This window comes from Aquarana catesbeiana, linkage group LG06 (genome assembly GCF_042186555.1).
Source record: "Aquarana catesbeiana isolate 2022-GZ linkage group LG06, ASM4218655v1, whole genome shotgun sequence".
In the NCBI taxonomy this organism is placed as follows: domain Eukaryota; kingdom Metazoa; phylum Chordata; class Amphibia; order Anura; family Ranidae; genus Aquarana; species Aquarana catesbeiana.
In genome coordinates, this window is record NC_133329.1 from 346,639,293 (window position 1) to 346,658,813 (window position 19,521).

Genomic DNA, 19,521 nt, shown 5'->3' on the forward strand with positions numbered 1-19,521 from the left:
CTAGTAAGGGTTTTGGGGGGACGCCCACGCAATTTTTGTAAAAATTTTTGGTTCGGAACCCATGCCGTTTTTTTCAATGAGTTTTATCCATATTGCCAAGACCCGACAATTCATTACAGCCGAGATCAGTTTTAAATGACTTTTTTCTTTTAGAAATGTCATTTTGCTGTGGTACAGTTCTAAACACGGGAAAGCTGTTCCACTTTACAGGCATACTATAGACACCCCCCAGGCACGATATTTAAAGGAGTATTTGATTTTTATTGTTTCACTTTAAGCATTATTAAAATCACTGCTCCCGAAAAAAACTGCAGTTTTTAAAACTTTTTTTTTTGCATTGATACATGTCTCCTGTGGCAGGACCCGGGTCCCCAAACACTTTTTATGACAATAACTTGCATATAAGCCTTTAAAATTAGCACTTTTGATTTTTCATATTCGTGTCCCATAGACTTTAACGGTGTTCGTGTGTTCATCCAAATTTTTTGCCTGTTCACAAGTTCTGGTGCGAACCGGTGTTCGGCTCATCCTTAGCTGCCAGCCATCACTGAACCTCGTGTATCTGATCAGTAGAACGCCTTCTGTATATCCTTCCTGCCCATACATGGATTGAAATTCAGCCAGTCCCTGCTGAAGTGGCCACATTTCCATCCATGTATGGTCAACTTGAGTTAAAAAAAAAAAAAAGTTTAATTGTAAGAGAGGGAGGGAGGAGGAGGCAGGGGAACAGGGCATGACCTTTAGGGTGAAAAGCCCCTTTTTAAGGTCAAAGCCAAGGTGAGAACTACAGCCAGTGAATGATTAAGCTTGGTCTATCAACTATGTTTGAATGTCAAATGTTCATGTTTGTAGTTAATCTTGATTCTGATTTAAAGTAAAAATTTTTGAGACATGTAAAGGGAAAGTTCCGTAGATGTTGGCCTATCTAATTCTTGTATTCTGGGGATAGTGGTGGCAGTGTCACCCAGCAGAGGCCCTTTGTTTAAATTGCAATACAACTTAGTGTGCTTTGGAAGCTTACATTAAAAGGAAAAAAAAATGTTAGCTCAGAGTTTGAAAAGAATATGAACCGACAACATGAAGGATTTTTTTTAAACCCTGGAGGTTCACATCTGTTGCTGAACACTACATAGATATTTGGAAAGCGCTGATCTTTTCAGAGGCCATTTCATGTTTCTGAGCCCCAGCTGTTTAATTCTATTTCAGAAACTATTCTGTGTCCCTAAATGTTGGGCTTAGCGGGCTGCAATAGCTCCATTAATGACGCTTTACTTAAAGACAAATGGTCACGACCGGAGTTATAAATAATTTAAGCCTGAATCTTATATAATCATGCAGGATTACTTGTCAAAATGTAAATTTGCTCCCTAATTTGTCTTCGGATACTTTGTGTTTTATTATTCTGTTTTAGTCTGATGGTAAATGGTTACATAAAGTCTGAAAGTTTCTGCCATATCAAATTCCAGAAGCAAAAATGTAAACTGAAGCACCACACCACTGCTAAAAGGTCCAGATTCAACTTTAATCAGATAAAAGTCAGGGGTACAGTCCAAAGAGTAGCCTACATTTTGGGTTGTGTCCTTGACTTTTATATAAATGAATATAAAGAATAAAGTCATATGTGGACTTTTTAGCAGTGGTGTGGTGCTTTAATTTACATTTTTGTTACATTACTCTACAAGAGGGGGCCGTGGAGATCCTTTGGGGTATAGCAGCTGTCTGCCCAGGAACCAGATTACTTGAATCAACATCAATACTTTAAGATAGCAATACCAATCATATAACTTTATGGGTCCAGTGTTATTTTTCCACGTTCTTTAGCTTGTCAAATACCAGAGCTTAAAGCACAGTTCCACCCAAAAGGTAAGGTGACTCCCTGACATGCCACATTTTGGCATGTCTTTTTTTTTGGGGGGGGGGGGGGGGAACCCTCTTTTTAGAGGGTTCCAGCTCCCACTTCCTCCCGGGGCACTGCGGTGCCGGTGTTCTGCCGAGAAAGTTCCGCTCGGCGTATAAGTTCCCCCCTCTACTGCGCCTGCGCAGTAGGTATCGGCGGAAATAGCCGAAGCAGAACAGCTGAAAATCAGCTGTACACGGCGCCTGTAAGAGGGCCCCTCGCGGGCTCGCTTCGCTCGCCACGCTTCGGGCACGGCCTCGCTGCGCTCGGCACTTTTAGATTCCCCCTCTAGGTCCACTTGGATGGTGGGGAAGGAACCTGGACCCAGAGCACAGGCGCCGTGTACAGCTGATTGAAGCATTTGAGCTTCGGCTATCTCCGGCGGCTGGGAGTAGTATGTACTGCGCAGGCGCTGCGCCTGCGCAGTACGGGGGGGGAACTTATCCGCCGAGGGAACATTCTCGGCAAGACACCGGAATTAAGTTCACCTCTCCCCCTCCCTCTCGGCGATCATCTGGGACACGTCATAGGTCCCAGATGATTGCCCGGCCAGTCACATTGTGCAGTGTGGCTTGCGCACGTGCAGTGCGTGCCCGGCTGTGAAGCCAAAGCCAGGCGCCCACAGTGACAATGCCAGCGCTGCAGAGAGGAGGGGGAGATGAGCGGGACTTCGTCCCCCCGCATCGCTGGACCCTGGGACAGGTAAGTGTCCAAAAATAAATAAATAAAAGTCAGCAGCTACAAATACTGCAGCTGCTGACTTTTAATTTTTTTTTAAACTTTGGATAGTGTAAGTGTAATGGTAAAATGGTAAAATCCTTCATAGTTTTTCTTTGTTTGTTCAGTTTTTGTGTGTCATTGGATAGATTTTTCTTTATGTCCATTCCCAGAGACACAACAGGAAGTAAGAAGAAAACTAACTTAGACATTTTATCCATCCTGGTGATAGTTGCGGGGACGTTGACAGCAAAAAAAAAAAAAAAAAAATGAGTGACATTGTCATCATTCTCTATTCCGACTTTCTGCAAAAAAAAAAAAAAAAAAAAAAAAAAAGCACCTGCTTGATATAGCCTGAAGGCGTAAAATCTGGTGAGGGGCATGCTTCGCTAATAATGGGAGAGATTGTTGTGATGTTTTTCATTTAGAGTTCAACTTGTATTAATACACTTTGTAAATACTTTGCTTTATGCTGTGTTCTGTAATCTTGCATAGTTATTAAAATTGAAATAGTTCTATTTGTTTTTCAGCAACTAACAGCTGACTTGCATTACTACTACATTGTCGAGCTGTCCTTTTACTGGTCTTTGATGTTTTCTCAATTTACAGACATCAAACGAAAGGTAGAAACTAATTTCATCACATACCCTTACATTGTTACATTAAATTGTTGAGCTTCCCTTCAATAGAAAAGAAAAAGTTACAGATTTTTTTTTTTTATGCCAATATGATGATCCTTTACCTTGTCCAATGAATCCATTATTTGTCTGTGTTTGTTTCCTGATAACATCTTTGCAGCAATAAAATAAGTTCTTGACAGTTTATGAATATGTTAAAATTTACATTGTGTTTTATCTCCTGGATGGTTTACGAATATTGTAACTTTTGTTGTTTGTTATTTTAATCATTAAAGTGTAATCAACCCACAAAACAAAAATGTTATATATTGCAGTTTTTTAGGCTTTTATTTTCACCTGGTAATGCAGCAAATCTGTTTTTTTACTTTTTTTAGCCGAGCTATTGCAAAATGGCATTTAAAGGTTTACGACAAACCGTTTACCACCAACAGGGGTGCTTACAATAGTGATTTTGTATTCATTTGTTAAAACCTAAAAAGTGTTAACTGGAGTTTAGTTTTAATCTGTCAGTCACGTATTTTTTGTTTTATAGCGCAACATAAATTTTTCAAATAGAGAAAATATTAGAAGCTATTTGCTTTCAGGCAGCCTCTCCCTAATTGAATGTAAGCAGCTGTCCAGAGCAAATTGAGAGGTTGGAAGGGGGTTGATTCCTTATTCTGAATCATCATTCTTCTGTGTGTGCAGTAAAGCCTAAGAAATTTGTGAAAATGAGTCTAGAGCTCCATCTCCTGGCTAAAAACAAGTAAATATGAAATATTCATATGCAGCATTTCATATTTGTTTAAAGTGTAAGATCACCTTTACAGAAAATCTGTAAGATGAACTTACACTGGAGCCCCTTCCCATCGCACCCGGTCCCGCAGTACCTGAAGCCGGCGATTTCCCATTCTGATAGATCGTATCGCCACTTTACCAGTCAGGGGATTTGAAATCCTCGTGGCTTTCTCTCCTCTTCGCCCCGCGGTGACAGGACGGGCTACGTAGATTCTGATTGGTCGGTGCCGCTCATGGGCGGCACCGACCAATTAGAAGGCTGCTAAAGATAACTCCTGATGAGGTACAATTTGGAGAGCCGCAGAGGATTTCTAACCCCGGACTGGTGAAGCGGCAACCCAGTGTGTCAGTGAGGGTGATCGCCGCACTCCAGGTCAGTGTGTAAAGGTGATCTGTACAGTGCCTTTACATGCAACTGTAGTTTTACAGAAACTTATCTGCCAAAGTCATTTCTAGTTTTGAGATTTACAAAACACAACTCTGTCTGGCAGGCAAAGAGACCTAATCTCTCTCTGCTGTGGTTAAAGTGTAATTAAAGTGTAATTCCAGGCTAGAACTATGCTCATACCTGCTCCCATCCCCATTCTACCTCTATTTCTAACTACCCTGTAGAAGAAGATGCTTGTATTCACCTATTCTCAGGTTGCTCCAGTTTGGTCACGTGATCAGCTCCCAGCGGCTGGCTGCAGGGGAGAAGAGGGACAGCCAATAGACAGACTATAGTCAGGGCCGTCTTTAATACTGATTGGTTCCTGGGCAAACATTTTCTTGGACCACCAATGTAAGGGGGACCTCCATACTGGCCACTAGTGTGAATGAAAGGATTCTACACCAAGCCCAATGTAATGAGAATATTTACATTGACCACCAATGTAACGGAGACATTTAGCCTGTGTTCACATTTGTGTGTGTCAGGAACGCATGCAAAATCGCCTTCTTGACACCACAGAAACATGCTGCCCTTTAGCAGATACACAGCAGTGCCATTAATTGTTAATGACACCTTCATGCATCTGCTAACATGTGCTATGCAACTGAATTTGAAAAAGCGTTAGGGACTTTCTTCCGCATTTCTATATAATTGAAATAATTGGGCGGACCTACATCTTTATCCACCCTGTCAGCACACCTTTGCATCCTAAAACCCCTGCTAACCTCTGCACCCCAAACCTCCCCCATCCTCTCCACTACCCCTCCCCTTTAACTATACCAACCTCCTCTGCTCATCTTTGCACCCAGCTTCCTTACCTCCGTACATCCCCTCCTTGCTCACCTGTGCACCCCAAACTGTAATTCCTTCTCTGCCTACCTCTGTACATCCCACACTACCCTCCCCTCACTAATTTGCTTACCTTTGCAGAACAGGCTGATGTTACACTATATGACCACAGTTGCAGGTAGGACTTTCAAGCATGCCCCTTTATCTCCCCAGTGGGCAGCATTCAGTACAGGTAATGGTGGTTATGACCTCAGGGGGGGCATGATATACATATGAATGCCGCCTGTCCACGACTATTTATATATGAATGCAGCCGCTATTTACAAATCAATGCCGGTCATTTACATGTAAACACAGGGTCTGCAGGTGAGTCATCTGTACACAACAATAGGGCAGAGCTGGCAGCATTAGTAGCAGCATTTCACACTGAGATAACAGGACACAGCACTGGACTAAAACTTCAAGGGACAAGGGAATTTATACCATTATAGTTGGCAAGTATGAGGTAGCTGCTCTGGGCCCCACAACAATGACAGGGCCCAGGGCAGCTGCCCCTTTTGCCCTGCCTTAAAGACGGCCCTGACTATAGTAAGCCTATGGGTGATGTCACCGCATAGGCATTCCAGCTATTGTTGGCACTCTCTCCTCTCCCCTGAAGCCAACTGCTTGGGAGATCAGGTAAATATATGCATTTTCCTTCTACATGGTGGTTAGTATAGGAGTTAGAACAGGGATGGTAGCAGGTTTAAATTTAGTTAGTTCTAGCACTGAACTCCACTTTAAGCAACACTTACAGGCATTGTTCCTCCCCCAGCCTGTGACTGGACTGTCAAAGGAGAAGCAGCACAATGATGAGATCATCTTACTGTCACTCTGCTTTCTCCTCCTATCAGCATGCTCCTTGTTTGCTCATGAGCACTGCAGCGCATCTGTTTGGCTCCTTTTGCTGCTCTCAGTGTGAGCTAGGCTGTAGAGTGACTATTACAAAGTGGGCCTGCACCACTTGCATTCATAATCATGATGTGTTCACGAATAGAGTGTGAGCTGCAATAATTTAGGTATTTTATATCAGATCTGAGTTCAGCTTTAAATGTGAACCTGTCAAGGCAGCAAATGGGCACTGCAATTTCTGACACCTCCTAGACCTTGCTTGTTGTCTGACCTTCATTCCCCTCCTATCTCTCTACATGGCAATCCCAGAACTGTAGTAAGCATGAAGCCAGTGATGGCAAGATCTCCTGATCTGCAGGATGAAAAGGCAGAAAGTACTATCTAAAGAAGTGGGCAGTACCCAACTTTTAGACAGGTTTTTTTTTATTTATTAATTTATTATTATTGTTTTTTTTTTTTTTTTTTTTTTCTTTTGAGAGGACAGCAAATTTACACTGTTATACAAGCTGTACACTCACTGCTTTACATTGTAGAAAAGTGTCATTTCTTCAGTGTTGTCACATGAAAAGATATAATAAAATATTTACATAAATATGAGGGGTGTACTCACTTTTGTGAGATACTGTATATTACTGGGCAAACATTTTAGGCAGGTGTGAAAAAATGCTGTAAATTAAGAATGCCTTCAAAAAAGAAGTGTTAGCAGTTTATTTTTTTTATCAATTAACAAAATGGAAAATAAGTGAACAGAAAAAAAAAATCCAATTCAAATTATTATTTGGTGTGACCACCCTTTAGCTGGCCATACATTATACAACTTTCTTATTAAATTTCCTTTAGATTTACCTTCAACTATGTAGTATAAGAACCTACCTGATTGCATACAAATTTAAATTGTTTAGGTTTGACCTCATATTATATGGCTTTTGTAAATCTAAAGGAAAATTGTACAAGAAAATTGTATAATGTATGCCCAGCCTAAGCCTTCAAAACAGCATCAATTCTTCTAGGTACACTAGAACACTATTTTTAAAGGCAGGTAGATTGTTCGAAACATCTTGAAGATCTAACCACATGTCTTCTGTGGATGTAGGCTGCCTCAAATCCTTCTGTCTCTACGTGTAATCCCAGACAGACTTCATAATGTTGAGATCAGGGCTCTGTGGGGGCCAAACTCTGACTTTCAGGACTCCTTGTTCTTCTTAATGCTGAAGATAGTTAATAACATTGGCTGTATGTTTGGGGTTGTTGTCCTGCTGTACAATAACTTTGGGACCAATCATGCACCTCCCTGATGGAATGGAATGATGGAGAAGTTTCTCTCTGTATTTGAGGACACCATTGCTTCTGACCAAATCTCCAACTCCATTTGCAGAAATGAGACCCCAAAGGTCCATTGTGCTTCACAGTTGACACTCATTATTGTACCGCTCTCCAGCCCTTCTGTGAATACACTGCCTCCTGCTACAGGCAAATGTTTCAGATTTTGACTTATCAGTCCAGAGCACCTGCTGCCATTTTCTGCACCCCTGTTCCTATGTTTTCGTGCATAGTTGATTCATTTACCCTTGTTTCCATGTTGGAGGCATGGCTTTTTGGATGAAAATCTTCCATGAAGACCACTTTTGGTCAGACTTTTCCAGACAGTAGATGGGTGTACCTGGGTCCCACTGGTTTCCACCAGTTCTGTGCTGATGGCACTGCTGGACATCTTCTGATATCGAAGGGATGTAAGTATGATGTGTCTTTTATCTGCTGCATTAAGTTCCCTTGGCCAACCACTGCGTCTATGTTCCTCAGCATTCCCGGTTTTTTGTGCTTCTTCAAAAGAGCACATCTTGAAACCCCGGTCTGCTTTGAAATCTTTTCTTGGAAAAGACCTTGCTGATGCAGTATTACTACCTTGTATTTTGTTGCTGTTTTCAGTTTTGCCATGGCGTATGACCTGTGACATGAAACTGTCTTCTACAACCGCACCTTAGTAGCAGAGTTTGGCTGTTCCTCACCTATTTTTAAGCCTCTTACACAGCTGTTTCTGTTTCAGTTAATGATTGTGTTTCCACTAACATATAAAATGGATGATTTTTAGCATCTGCTTTGCATAATTGATTAATCATACGCCTAACTCTAATCCTACAAAATCCCTGATTTTGATTCAGATTTTTCTTCTGTTCGCATTGCAATTTGTAAATTGATAAAAATAAACAATTATTATATCAACTATATGGAAAGGTTTCTTCACAATAAGAGCTGTGAAAATGTGGAATAGACTCCCTCCAGAGGTGGTTCTGGCAAGCTCAGTAGATTGCTTTAAAAAAGGCCTGGATTCTTTCCTAAACAGGTGCAGAATATAACTGGGTACTGACATTTATAGGTAAAGTTGATCCAGGGAAAATCTGATTGGGGATCAGAAAGGAATTTTTCCCCTGCTGTAGCAAATTGGATTATGCTTTGCTGGGGTTTTTGCCTTCCTCTGGATCATCTGTGGGTATAGGATTGTGTATATGGGATTGTATTATTATTATTATTATTTATTTTTTTTTGGTTGAACTAGATAAACTTGTGTCTTTTTTCAACCTAACTATGTAACTACTGGTATATATATATTTTTGAAAGCATTCCTATTTTACAGCATTTCTTCACACCTGCCTAAAACTTTTGCACAGTACCATATACAGTATATGACCTTTTCCAGTGACACATTCTTTTTCAGTTTTGGACAGAGCTGAGAGTGATTAGAATTTCTGCCAGGTCTTTATTTATCTCTGCACCCCCATTTAAGAAAATCCCCCTAATTTCCTGTTCTAGAGATTGCAAGATAGGGACTGATGGGACATTACTGAAATGGGAAGGCAATTGAAACATACTGCAAAATAAAATAGGGAAAGCTTTGCCATTTGGGTCTTCTTGTCCTGGTGTCACCTGTTTGCTTTATTCTTTTTCTGGTGTCACCGTAACAAAAAGGGGTCTCACCAGTGAGGTCACATGCAGCTATGAAAACATGACACACACAATTTCTTCCGTCTTCATTTATTTTTAAGTTCTAATAAATCAAAATTTTCCGCTGAACATGTTAAAATAACAAAAAAAAACTAATGTAGGTGACTGGTTGTCTGATCAAGTATCAATTTGTGGTCAATTATAGTCAAGGCAGAGAAATGTGATTTTTTTAAACTGTTGATCAATAAGCAGCTCCAGCCTTATAAAGATTCTGCGGATAATTACATTCATTTAATTAGAAAGAAAAACTGTGTAGTTAATTGTCACTAGTAATTAAAGCTGAAATTCAGGCAGCTATAAAAGACACACATCAATGCTGCTCTGTATTCATTAATGTGTGCTTAAATATATATTAAAATGCAAGCAATGTACAGTGCCTTGAAAAAGTATTCATACTTGAAAATTGCTGTTCACAGACGCTCTCCATCCAATCTGACAGAGCTTGAGCTATTTTGTAAAGAAGAATGGGCAAAAATGTCACTCTCTAGATGTGCAAAACTGGTAGAGACATCCCCAAAAAGATTTGAAGCTGTAATTGCAGCAAAAGGTGGATTACAAAGTATTGACTCGGGGAGGCTGAATACAAATGCACGCCACACTTTTCACATTTGTAAGAACTTTAGAAAACCATTTATCATTTTTCTTCCACTTCCCAATTATGTGCCACTTTGTATTAGTTTATCACATATAAAATAATTTAACCCCAATATGTGCTATGTCCCCCAAGATAAAAAAACTTAATGTGCACCAATAAACAGTGCAGTGAGCATGTGAAATGGAAATATAAACAAAATACTCCAAAATGAATCAGTGCAAACCAGGTGCTAAAAGTGCAATAAACAATAAAATAAATAACGTTAATTCATAAATGATTCATATATGCAAACAAAAGCTGAAAAATGACGTGCCAGCCAAAAAGTGCAGAGTGTCACACAATACATATACTTAATCGTCCATCATAAAATAGACATATATTAAACACAAAAGTCCTTAATGAGAGTGATGACAACTGTGCTTCAGTGATGATGTTTTCAAACGTGCTGCAATTCCATGTGCCACATATCATGCGATGGTGAAACAAAAGGTGACCCCCCCAAGGTAAAGCGCTCACCTTAGGGAATGTGACTAAGTCGCTAGACAGAGTCAGGAAACGCTTATGAGCCACCCAGGGCTCAGTGTGGATCACAGGAAAACAGGCTCCAGCATAGGCTCAAAGCAAAAAGAGAAAGGAACCATATGGTGTGATAACATTTAAAAAGTGTTAACAAGGTCAGATAAAAAAACTCTCCCCCAGAAGGGGGTACTCACATTTTGAGGGTGCGTCAGTGCACCACTCAGAAGAGGCATATAACCTGAATAAAACAATAGGTAATGGATGTAGCAGTGAGGTTATGGAGACCGTCCCAGCGCAGACAGCTGCTGCTGCCTAACACTCCGTCCTGGCCCCTCCCCTACGCGTCTTCGACACAGGGCATACGTGTCATCATCAGGGGGGAATGTGCCCTTTATTTCCCCCGGGTTTTGGAGAGTCCTCAGAGTTATCAATGGTGGCGTAGCAAGGGTTTAACGATGGTTCAGTCTCTACTGTCCTCCCGAAGCATAGTCACCTTTTAATACCTCAAAGATACATATGACATCCCAGGTTCTGAGAAATTTCATTATCTCCAAATCCGTCATTTGCTGGAATCCCTGACACAAAACACGACTAGATGCCGTACATCGCCTACAACCCAAGGCCTTATCTCCTTATTATACTTTTCCATACTAAACAATTCTAACTCACGTGACTGCTCCAACTGGAAAAGGGACTTTGGTGCTCCTTGTGACAGCAATAAACGTAACTTAAAAAAATGTAAGCGAGTAAGAAACGCAGTAAGAAAGTATTTCATAAAAAATAAATTACAGAGCCATTAGGTAGTGGATGTGCATAGATTATTTTTGGTAAAAAACGAATATTCGTAATGTCATTTTAATGATAAGAGTGTTTTCAGTAAACGTCTCTTAACTCTATATACAGTATTTCATTTTTTTTTTTACTTTTTTGTTGCGGTTTCTGCTATTGAATCTCTGAGCACGGAGCAGCAGGAATAGTTTGAGCCAATCTCTATTGTAGAGATGTAGCTACTGCAGCAGCAATTTAAAACGACCTTACTTGTACCAAGGTTTTTATAACAGAATACCAAATACACAGCAAAGGTGATATGCATGGCTGAGCATCAACTGTAATTTCAGTAGGGAACATTTTCTGCTTAAAAAATCTCTATTACTTCTTATAGAGAAAATTCATACAAATATACTGTGACTTTTTTAAAGAGTGGAATGTTCACCACTCATAGATTGAAAGTTCCTAAAACGGATCAGAAAAGTGTCATATAATCAGTAATTCAAAATTCTTTGCAGTGGGGCTCCCCCTGCACTGAAAGTTTTAAAGAGTAACTCCACTTTTGTTGAGAAAAAAAACATTCCCTTCTGGGTGATCTGTGTACATTACAGGTAGTTCTACCTTTTGTTATTCTGAAGAAATAGCTTTGTTTATCTGTGACCATGTGAAAAAAAGAACGTGAATGGGAGTGATTCTATTATTATCAATCAGCTGTTGCACTCGCAGGGCTCTAATGAGGAAAGTGGCAGTGTCTGCATCCCTTTTAATGTGATTTCCCTTTGGGGGTATCTCGCCAAAAATGACATTTTTGTTGCAGAGGATGCCCAAAATCAGACTTGTATTATAGTGCAGACTTCTGAGAAAATCAGTGAGCCAATCACACAGGCAAGAAATGACATTTCTGGGGGGCGTCCTGTACACCATCTGTGTATAGACTGCTTCCAGGTGCAATTTTTATTAACATTTAAATACAATATGACTGGTGTCCCAATTGTATATGCCATATTATTTTTCTTATTATTTTTTTTTCCCACAAATTGGAGTTACCCTTTAAATGCTCCTTAATGATCCTTTAAAAAGGACATATATGCTTTGTTTAGGCCTGCCGCAGTTTCTATCACCCCTATGTTCCACATTAGATTGTTCTTTAGAGGACGGTAGACCCACTGCATTCATTTCTGAAAGACAGAAGTTATTTTTTTACCAACAAAGTGGAGTTACCCTTTAAATGCTCCTTAATGATCCTTTAAAAAGGACATATAGGCTTTATTTTTTTCCCCACAAAGTGGAGTTACCCTTTAAATGCTCCTTAATGATCCTTTAAACAGGACATATATGCCTTGTTTAGGCCTGCCGCAGTTTCTATCACCACCCCTATGTTCCACATTAGATTATTCTTTAGAGGGTGGTAGACCCACTGCATTCATTTCTGAAAGAGAGAAGGTAATGTTTATTATCAATCTCCTGACTGGGGAAGCTCTAGCCTGGTCCTCCCCTTATATTGAACAAGACAGTGCCATGCTGAATAATTCAAAGAAGTTGTTGATGATCCCAACTGCTGCGCTACGGCTGAAGCAAAGTTACATAGTTTACGGCAGGGTAAACGCTCCGTTTCTGAGTACACAGCCAAATTCAGACGTTGGATCGCAGATACCACTTGGAACCCAGCAACGCAAAAAAAGTCAGTTCTGCCAAGGGCTTTCTGAACAGGTAAAAGATTAACTTGCTAGAGTAGAGACTCCTAATGATCTTGAGGCCTTCATCCAACTATGTATCTGAGATGATCAGAAAAGGAGGAAGGAGAGGCTGGGAATGTTTGGAAGTAATGGTGGCGTGCGTTTCTCTGCTAGTCAGTTTGTTCAAAAGGATCCAAGAGTTTCTCCAGATTCTGACACAGCTGAACCTATTCAGGTTGATGCAATTAAGAGATCCATTTATACTCAGAAGAAAGAAAGAAGACGTTCAGAGAACCTCTGTCTATATTGCGGGGACTCTGGGCATTACGCAGTTAACTGTCCTAACAAGGTTAGAAGAACAATTGCAGCGACTGATGTGATCTTGCCTAAACAAATAAACTCTATTACCCAGTCTATCTCCCCATTGATTCTCAAAGAAAATAAAGTAAATTCTCCACTATCTCATTTTGTCATCCCTATTAAACTTATTTCTGAGGGCTGTGAAATCCCCTGCTCTACTATGCTGGACTCTGGGGCTGGGCCCCCTGCAATAACATTTAAGCCAGAAATACATCTGCTCCTATTGAGATGGAGACGGTTGATGGTTCACCCTTATCTTCAGGACCTGTTACCCATAAAACGGTTCCTCTGGTAACCCAGTTTGAAGCTGACCATAGTGAGACCATCAGCTTACAGTTGATCACATCACCCAAATTTTGGGGAATTCCTTGGTTCTTCACTCATAATCCCTCTATCAACTGGGGAGCATGGACCATAGATGTCACATCCTCCCCCTGCAAGGAACACTGACATTCTTATCTTTTCCGATAACCTGAAAGAGCACCGCAAGCATGTTTGCACTGTCTTTGAAAGATTAAGGCAGAATCGACCTTACATCAAACTGGAGAAATGTGAGTTTGAACAAGTGCAGATCCAGTTCTTGGGGTATATTATTTCTCCAGATGGAGTGAACATGGATCCCTAGAAGATTAAAGCAGTGGTAGATTGGCCTGCCCCCAGAAACAGTAAGGAAATATAACGATTTGTCGGGTTTGCCAACTTTTACAGAAAATACATAAGGAACTTCTCTAAGGTGATAGCTCCAATTACACAGCTAACAAAGAAAGGGGTGCCATTTGTGTGGTCGTCTGAGGCACAGGCTGCTTTTGGAAAGTTAAAAACTCTTTTCGCTTTTGCACCAGTACTGGTACATCTTAATCCTGAATTACCTTTTTTAGTGGAAGTGGATGCTGCGTACTCTTGGGAGCTGTCCTCTCTCAACGAAGTGGTGAAAAGATGCAGTTTCATCCTTGCGCTTACTTCTCTTGTTTAATGTCTTCAGCCAAACAGAGGAAGAATTAGCCACAGCTATAGTACAAACTCATAATAATAAATCCCCAGGGGCTGATGGCCTCCTGTCCGAGGTCTACAAGCGGCATGCAGGCACATTGCTACCCACGCTTTTGGAGGTATATAATGAGGCGCTGAAAAAGGGCACATTGCCCAACTCCATGAAAGAGGCAATCATTATTGTACTTCTAAAACCAGTTAAAGACACTACTCATTTAGACTCTTACAGACCCATTTCCTTGCTGTCAAACTATTGGCCTGAATGTTGGCAACCAGACTAGCACAAGTGATACACAATCTGGTGCATAGAGACCATTCAGGGTTCATCCCCACCAGATCCACAGCCCAAATTACATTAGGAGACTTTTTCTAAATTTACAGCTCCCTGTAGACAACACTGGAAACCGGGCTATTTTTTCGCTGGACGCAGCTAAGGCCTTCGACAGTGTCGAGTGGCCTTACGTGTGGAAATTGTTGGATCAAATGGGCCTTGGAGCAAATTTTATTAGCTGGGTTAAATTACTGTATGCCCAACCATCAGCTAGGATCAGGATTCATGGGTAATTATCTGAGCCTTTTCCACTGTTCCAGGGCACCAGACAGGGGTACCCATTGTCGCCCCTGCTGTTTGCCCTGGCCCTGGAACCTCTTGCATCGCGAATACGGGGGGACAACAATATAGTGGGGTTTCAGCACGGCACGGGCACTGATGTGGTGTCACTGTATGCCGATGACATACTACTATATCTGGGTGATACGCAGGAATCACTGAGCGGGTCATGACTCTTATCAAGGCCTTTGGAGCATTGACTGGCTTCTCCATTAATTGGAACAAGTCAGTGCTCATGCCATTAGACCCCAAAACAGCCCCCTTGCCTAATTGTGCAGCAATGATACAGGTGGTATCCTCCTTTCGCTATTTAGGCGTCCAGGTCTCCCTGGATATATCTCAATATATATATACATACCTCTCAATCTAACCCCCCTACTTTCTAAATTCTGAGAAAATGCAACACTTGGTGTAAACTACCATTATCAGTAGTGGGGAGAATTAATCTCATAAAAATGGTATGGACACCCCAATTACTGTACATATTTAACAACTCCCTGGTTTGGATTCCCCGACAATGATTTAACAGGATAGACTCCCAGTTTAGGGAACTAATGTGGCGCAAAAAGATGGCCAGGATTGGTTTAGCGACACTACAATACAACAAGGAGGAAGGGGGACTGGCGGTCCCTCATTCTAGAGCCTATTACCTAGCTTCCCAGCTACAACAGCTAGGGGGATGGGGACTGATAGACATGTCAGACCCAATCTGCAGGCTCCTAGCCCTAACTGATGAAAGTACAACAGCGCTGACATGCCTAGAGGCGGGTTATATGCACTTCGACCCTGGGGCCCCTACTATACTCCTCTTAAAGACATTATGGTCCTACATCAAGCAGATGCTAGGCATACAGGGTTTCCTGACACATACCCCCCCTCTGGTGAAACCTGAACTACAAAGAACTACTCAAACTCAGAGGGTTTGGGAACTGGGAAAGTGCAGGGATACGATACTTTTCACAAATATATAATGGGCCCAACCTCAAGTCCTTCTTGGAATTACAAGCAGAATTTGATATACCACGCACTAACTTCTTTAAATATTTACAGCTGCGACATGCCCTGCAAGTGCAGTCAAGGCAAACACCAATTAGACTGACCGACCACACAATAATACAGGGGATCCTAATGGAGGGTGACAAAAAAGCTATGATCTCTAGATGCTTTAACATTCTCCTCAATGCAATCCAAGATCCAGCTGGTCTACCGTGCAGGCGTAAACGGGAGGAGGATGTGGGAGCCATGGATGGGGAGACGTGGAATCTTTGCCTCGCCTCCGCCCCCCTGGTCTCAGTATCCGCTTCTCAAAAACTATCTCACCTCTATCTGCTGCATAGGGCATATAAGACACCTGTGAGAGTTCATAAATGGGGAATACATGACACACCCCTATGCCCCAAGTGTGTGAGGGATCATAGTGACCTCATACATATGCTCTGGAAATGTCCCAAACTCTTCCGCTACTGGAAGGAAGTTCTTGACGTAATATCCCAGGTTTATACTATTATTATACCAAGAAACCCTAAGGTGTGCCTGCTGGGTGCTCTAGATGAGGAGACACTAACTCCATCAACCCATACGGCGGTCCTTCCTCTACTGTATGTTGCATGTAAGCTGATTGCACAATTTTGGATAACTCCCAGGGTTCCCACTAGGAACAATGGGTTGAACAGGTTAACAAACTACTAATAAGACAAAAACTGACATATCAGCAAAGAAACGCACCACGCAAATTTTATGCAATGTGGCAGGCTTGGTTGGATGTCCCAGGGTTGGCACTGCATCAATTGATCAAAGACAGACTCCTACAAGGATAGAAATCAAAAGGCGCTAGCTTAAAGTGGATGTAAACCCAATGTCATCCTTTTTAAACTACTGCCATAGGGGTTTATCAAAAAGGATATACATGCCTCCTGCATGTATCTTTACCTGTCAAATGTCTCCCCTCTGTCTGTTATGAGAGCCAAAAACTGCAGATTCTGTGGGTGGGTCTGTTGTCTGGAGCTCGGTGGGTGGAGTCGTGATGTCAGTAGACTCTCCGCCCACCTCTACACTCCCCTTGTCAATATGCATTTTCTCCTGTGAATTTCTTACACTGAACTTCTGCTATGATTTCTAACATCAAGTGAAAAGACAGGAAAGTAACCACATGACTTCAGCATGCCAAACCATGCTGAGGTGTGGAACAGCCATTCCTTGCAGAGCTGCTGAAGAAAGGAGTGGGGGTGGGAATTTAAAAATAATGCATGTCTTAAGCTAGTGCACGAGATGTAAATCACCTGTCACTCACAGCAAGGGGGAGGAGTTGACAAAGTTTTTCTCTGTTTGTCAAGATTTATCTCACTGAACAATAAAAGAGGATTGCTCAGAGCTGGATTAACTCTTTGTGGCAAGACTGGGCTCAAATGATAGGAAATCTTATACTCTACATCAGTGTTTCTCAACTCCGGTCCTCAAGGCGCCCCAACAGGTCATGTTTTCAGGCTTACCATTATTCTGCACAGGTGATTTGATCAGTTTTACTTCCTTAGTAATTACCACAGCCGTTTCATCTGCTGGAAATCCAGAAAACATGACCTGATGGGGCGCCTTGAGGACTGGAGTTGAGAAACATTGCTCTACATCATGACATCAAAAAAATTTTTTCGGGTTTATATCCACTTTAAGTGGCCGAGAAGATCATTTGTAGCACATGACCCTAGGTGGTATTGGTGACTGTGATGGGTTAGGACAGAATATTTGGGTACTGCATGTCCTTAGGGCCCTGAGGGCATGTAGAGTCCGCGATAACCATTCAATTGTTTTATTTTTCTTTATTTTATTCTTTTTTCTTTGAGTTGGTAACATGTGATGGCAATTGTTTTACCTCTTCTCCTGCAATATCTTGTATGACATGTATTTTGCACTATGAACAACAAAATAAAAATCTTTTCTGATTAAGAAAAAAATGTCTTCAGCAGAAAGAAATTATGACATTGGGAATAAGGAGTTACTGGCCATTAAGGAAGCATTTTCTGTATGGAAGTATGTGCTGGAAGGTGCTAAGCATCCTGTGACTGTTCTCACTGATCCTAAGAATCTGGAATTGATTTGTTCTGCCAAGAGATTGTCTTCTAGACAAGCACGCTGGTCATTGTTCTTTTCCAGGTTCAATTTTATTATCTCATATCAACCTGGGTCAAGGAATGGTAAGATCGATGCTTTATCAAGAATGTTGTCTGGGCCTCTCCAGGAAGTTCAACTCTGAATACACAGTCCTGCCACAAAAGAACTAGGGGTCACAAGTTCTAAAGCATTCTTGAGTCTCCTCAATGAAGGGTACGAGAATGACCCACTCCTCAATAATCCTCCTATGGACATCATCCTTGAGTACAAAAACGGCTTCTGGACTCAAGCACATAGCCCCTATGTACCTGAAGTTGCTCGGGTTGAAGTCCTCAGCTTGGTTCATGACTCCAAACTTGATGGACATTTTGGAGTTTCTAAGACGGAGGAACTTTTATCATGTTCCTTTTGGTGGCCTGAGTACAGATAAGATGTCAAAGGTTATATAGCCTTGTGCCTGGTCTGTGCTCGCAATAAGACACCCCGAGCTTCTCCTTTGGGGTTGCTTCAGCCACTCCCTGTCCCATCAAGACCATGGGGATCACATTCTATGGACTTTGTGGTCAATTTACCCCCCTCTAAAATAATGACCACTATCTTGGTTGTTATCGACCGCCTCACCAAGATGGCTCACTTTATACCGGTCAAGGGGGTACCCTCTGCGGAACAAAGTGTGGAGTTGATGGTTTGAGAAGTCTTTGGACTTCCAGAAGATGTAGTTTCTAATAGAGGAGTACAGTTCACTTCAAAATTTTGGAAAAGCTTTTGCTCAGCTTTAGGCCTCATGCCCACGGATGTTTTTACTGCTGCTTTTAGGAGTGTTTTTCACAGCTTAAAAATGCCTCTCCATGTTAGCCTATGGCCTCATGCCCACCAAGGCGTTTGGGAGCTGTATGTGGCATAGGTGTTTTTAAGCTCCAAAAAAACCCCAGGACCAGTGTATTCTTAGGCTCAAGCGCTAGAGCTGTAAAAAGGGCAGGCGCCGGTAAAAGGTATTAAACACGATTTAATGAGGCTTAATGCGTTAGGCCTCGTCTGGCATATCTGTCTCTATTCAAAATCAATGGTTCCCAAAATCAATGGTTGATTTGAATAGAAGTCGCACCAGAAGTTGGACCAAGATGATTTGGATCAAAATTTTGCGTGAGGTTTCCCCCCAAGATCCATACCAGACCCTTATCCGAGCACGCAGCCCAGCAAGTCAGGAAAGGGGGTGGGAAAGAGTGAGCGTCCCTCCCCCCCTCCTGGACCAGGGCACATGCCCTCAACATGGGGGGTAGGTGCTTCATGGCAGGGGGCATGGTGATGAAGACAAGGGCCTCTTCCTGACAACCCTTGCCTAGTGGTTGTCGGGGTCTGTGGGTGGGGACTTATCAGAATCTGGAAGCCCCCTTTAACAAGGTGGCCCCCAGATCCCGGCCCCCACCCTAGGTAAATATGGGGTACATTGTACCCCTACCCATTCACCTAAAAAAAAGTGTCAAAAATAAACACACTAAAGAGGTTTTTAAAGCAGCCCGGCTCTTCTGGCGACGTCTTCTCCCTCTGCCGGTCCTTCTCCCCTCTTCGGTTCTTCACTCTCTCTGGTCCTTCTCCCCTCTCGGGTTCTTCTCCACTCTGCATTGTCCTCTCTCCGCTATCTTCTCACTCTTTTGCTGGGTCTTCTCCCTCTGTTCTTCTTCTGATGTTGACTCAATGCGATCTCCCGGTATAATGCTGGGTCCGCCGTGTGCAATGACTTATATTGGCATTGGGTGGG

At 41.9% G+C, this 19,521-nt stretch overlaps 1 protein-coding gene across 2 annotated transcripts in view; it reads left to right on the plus strand.

Moving 5' to 3' along the window:
• The window catches only part of CERS6 (ceramide synthase 6), a 344,416-nt gene that overhangs the window by 219,875 nt on the left and 105,020 nt on the right, over window positions 1-19,521 (plus strand). For both annotated transcript variants that reach the window (XM_073633995.1, XM_073633994.1), the window contains exon 6: window positions 3,145-3,237. In XM_073633995.1, the coding sequence (XP_073490096.1) occupies window positions 3,145-3,237 (93 nt within the window). The remainder of the gene's footprint in view (window positions 1-3,144; window positions 3,238-19,521) is intronic.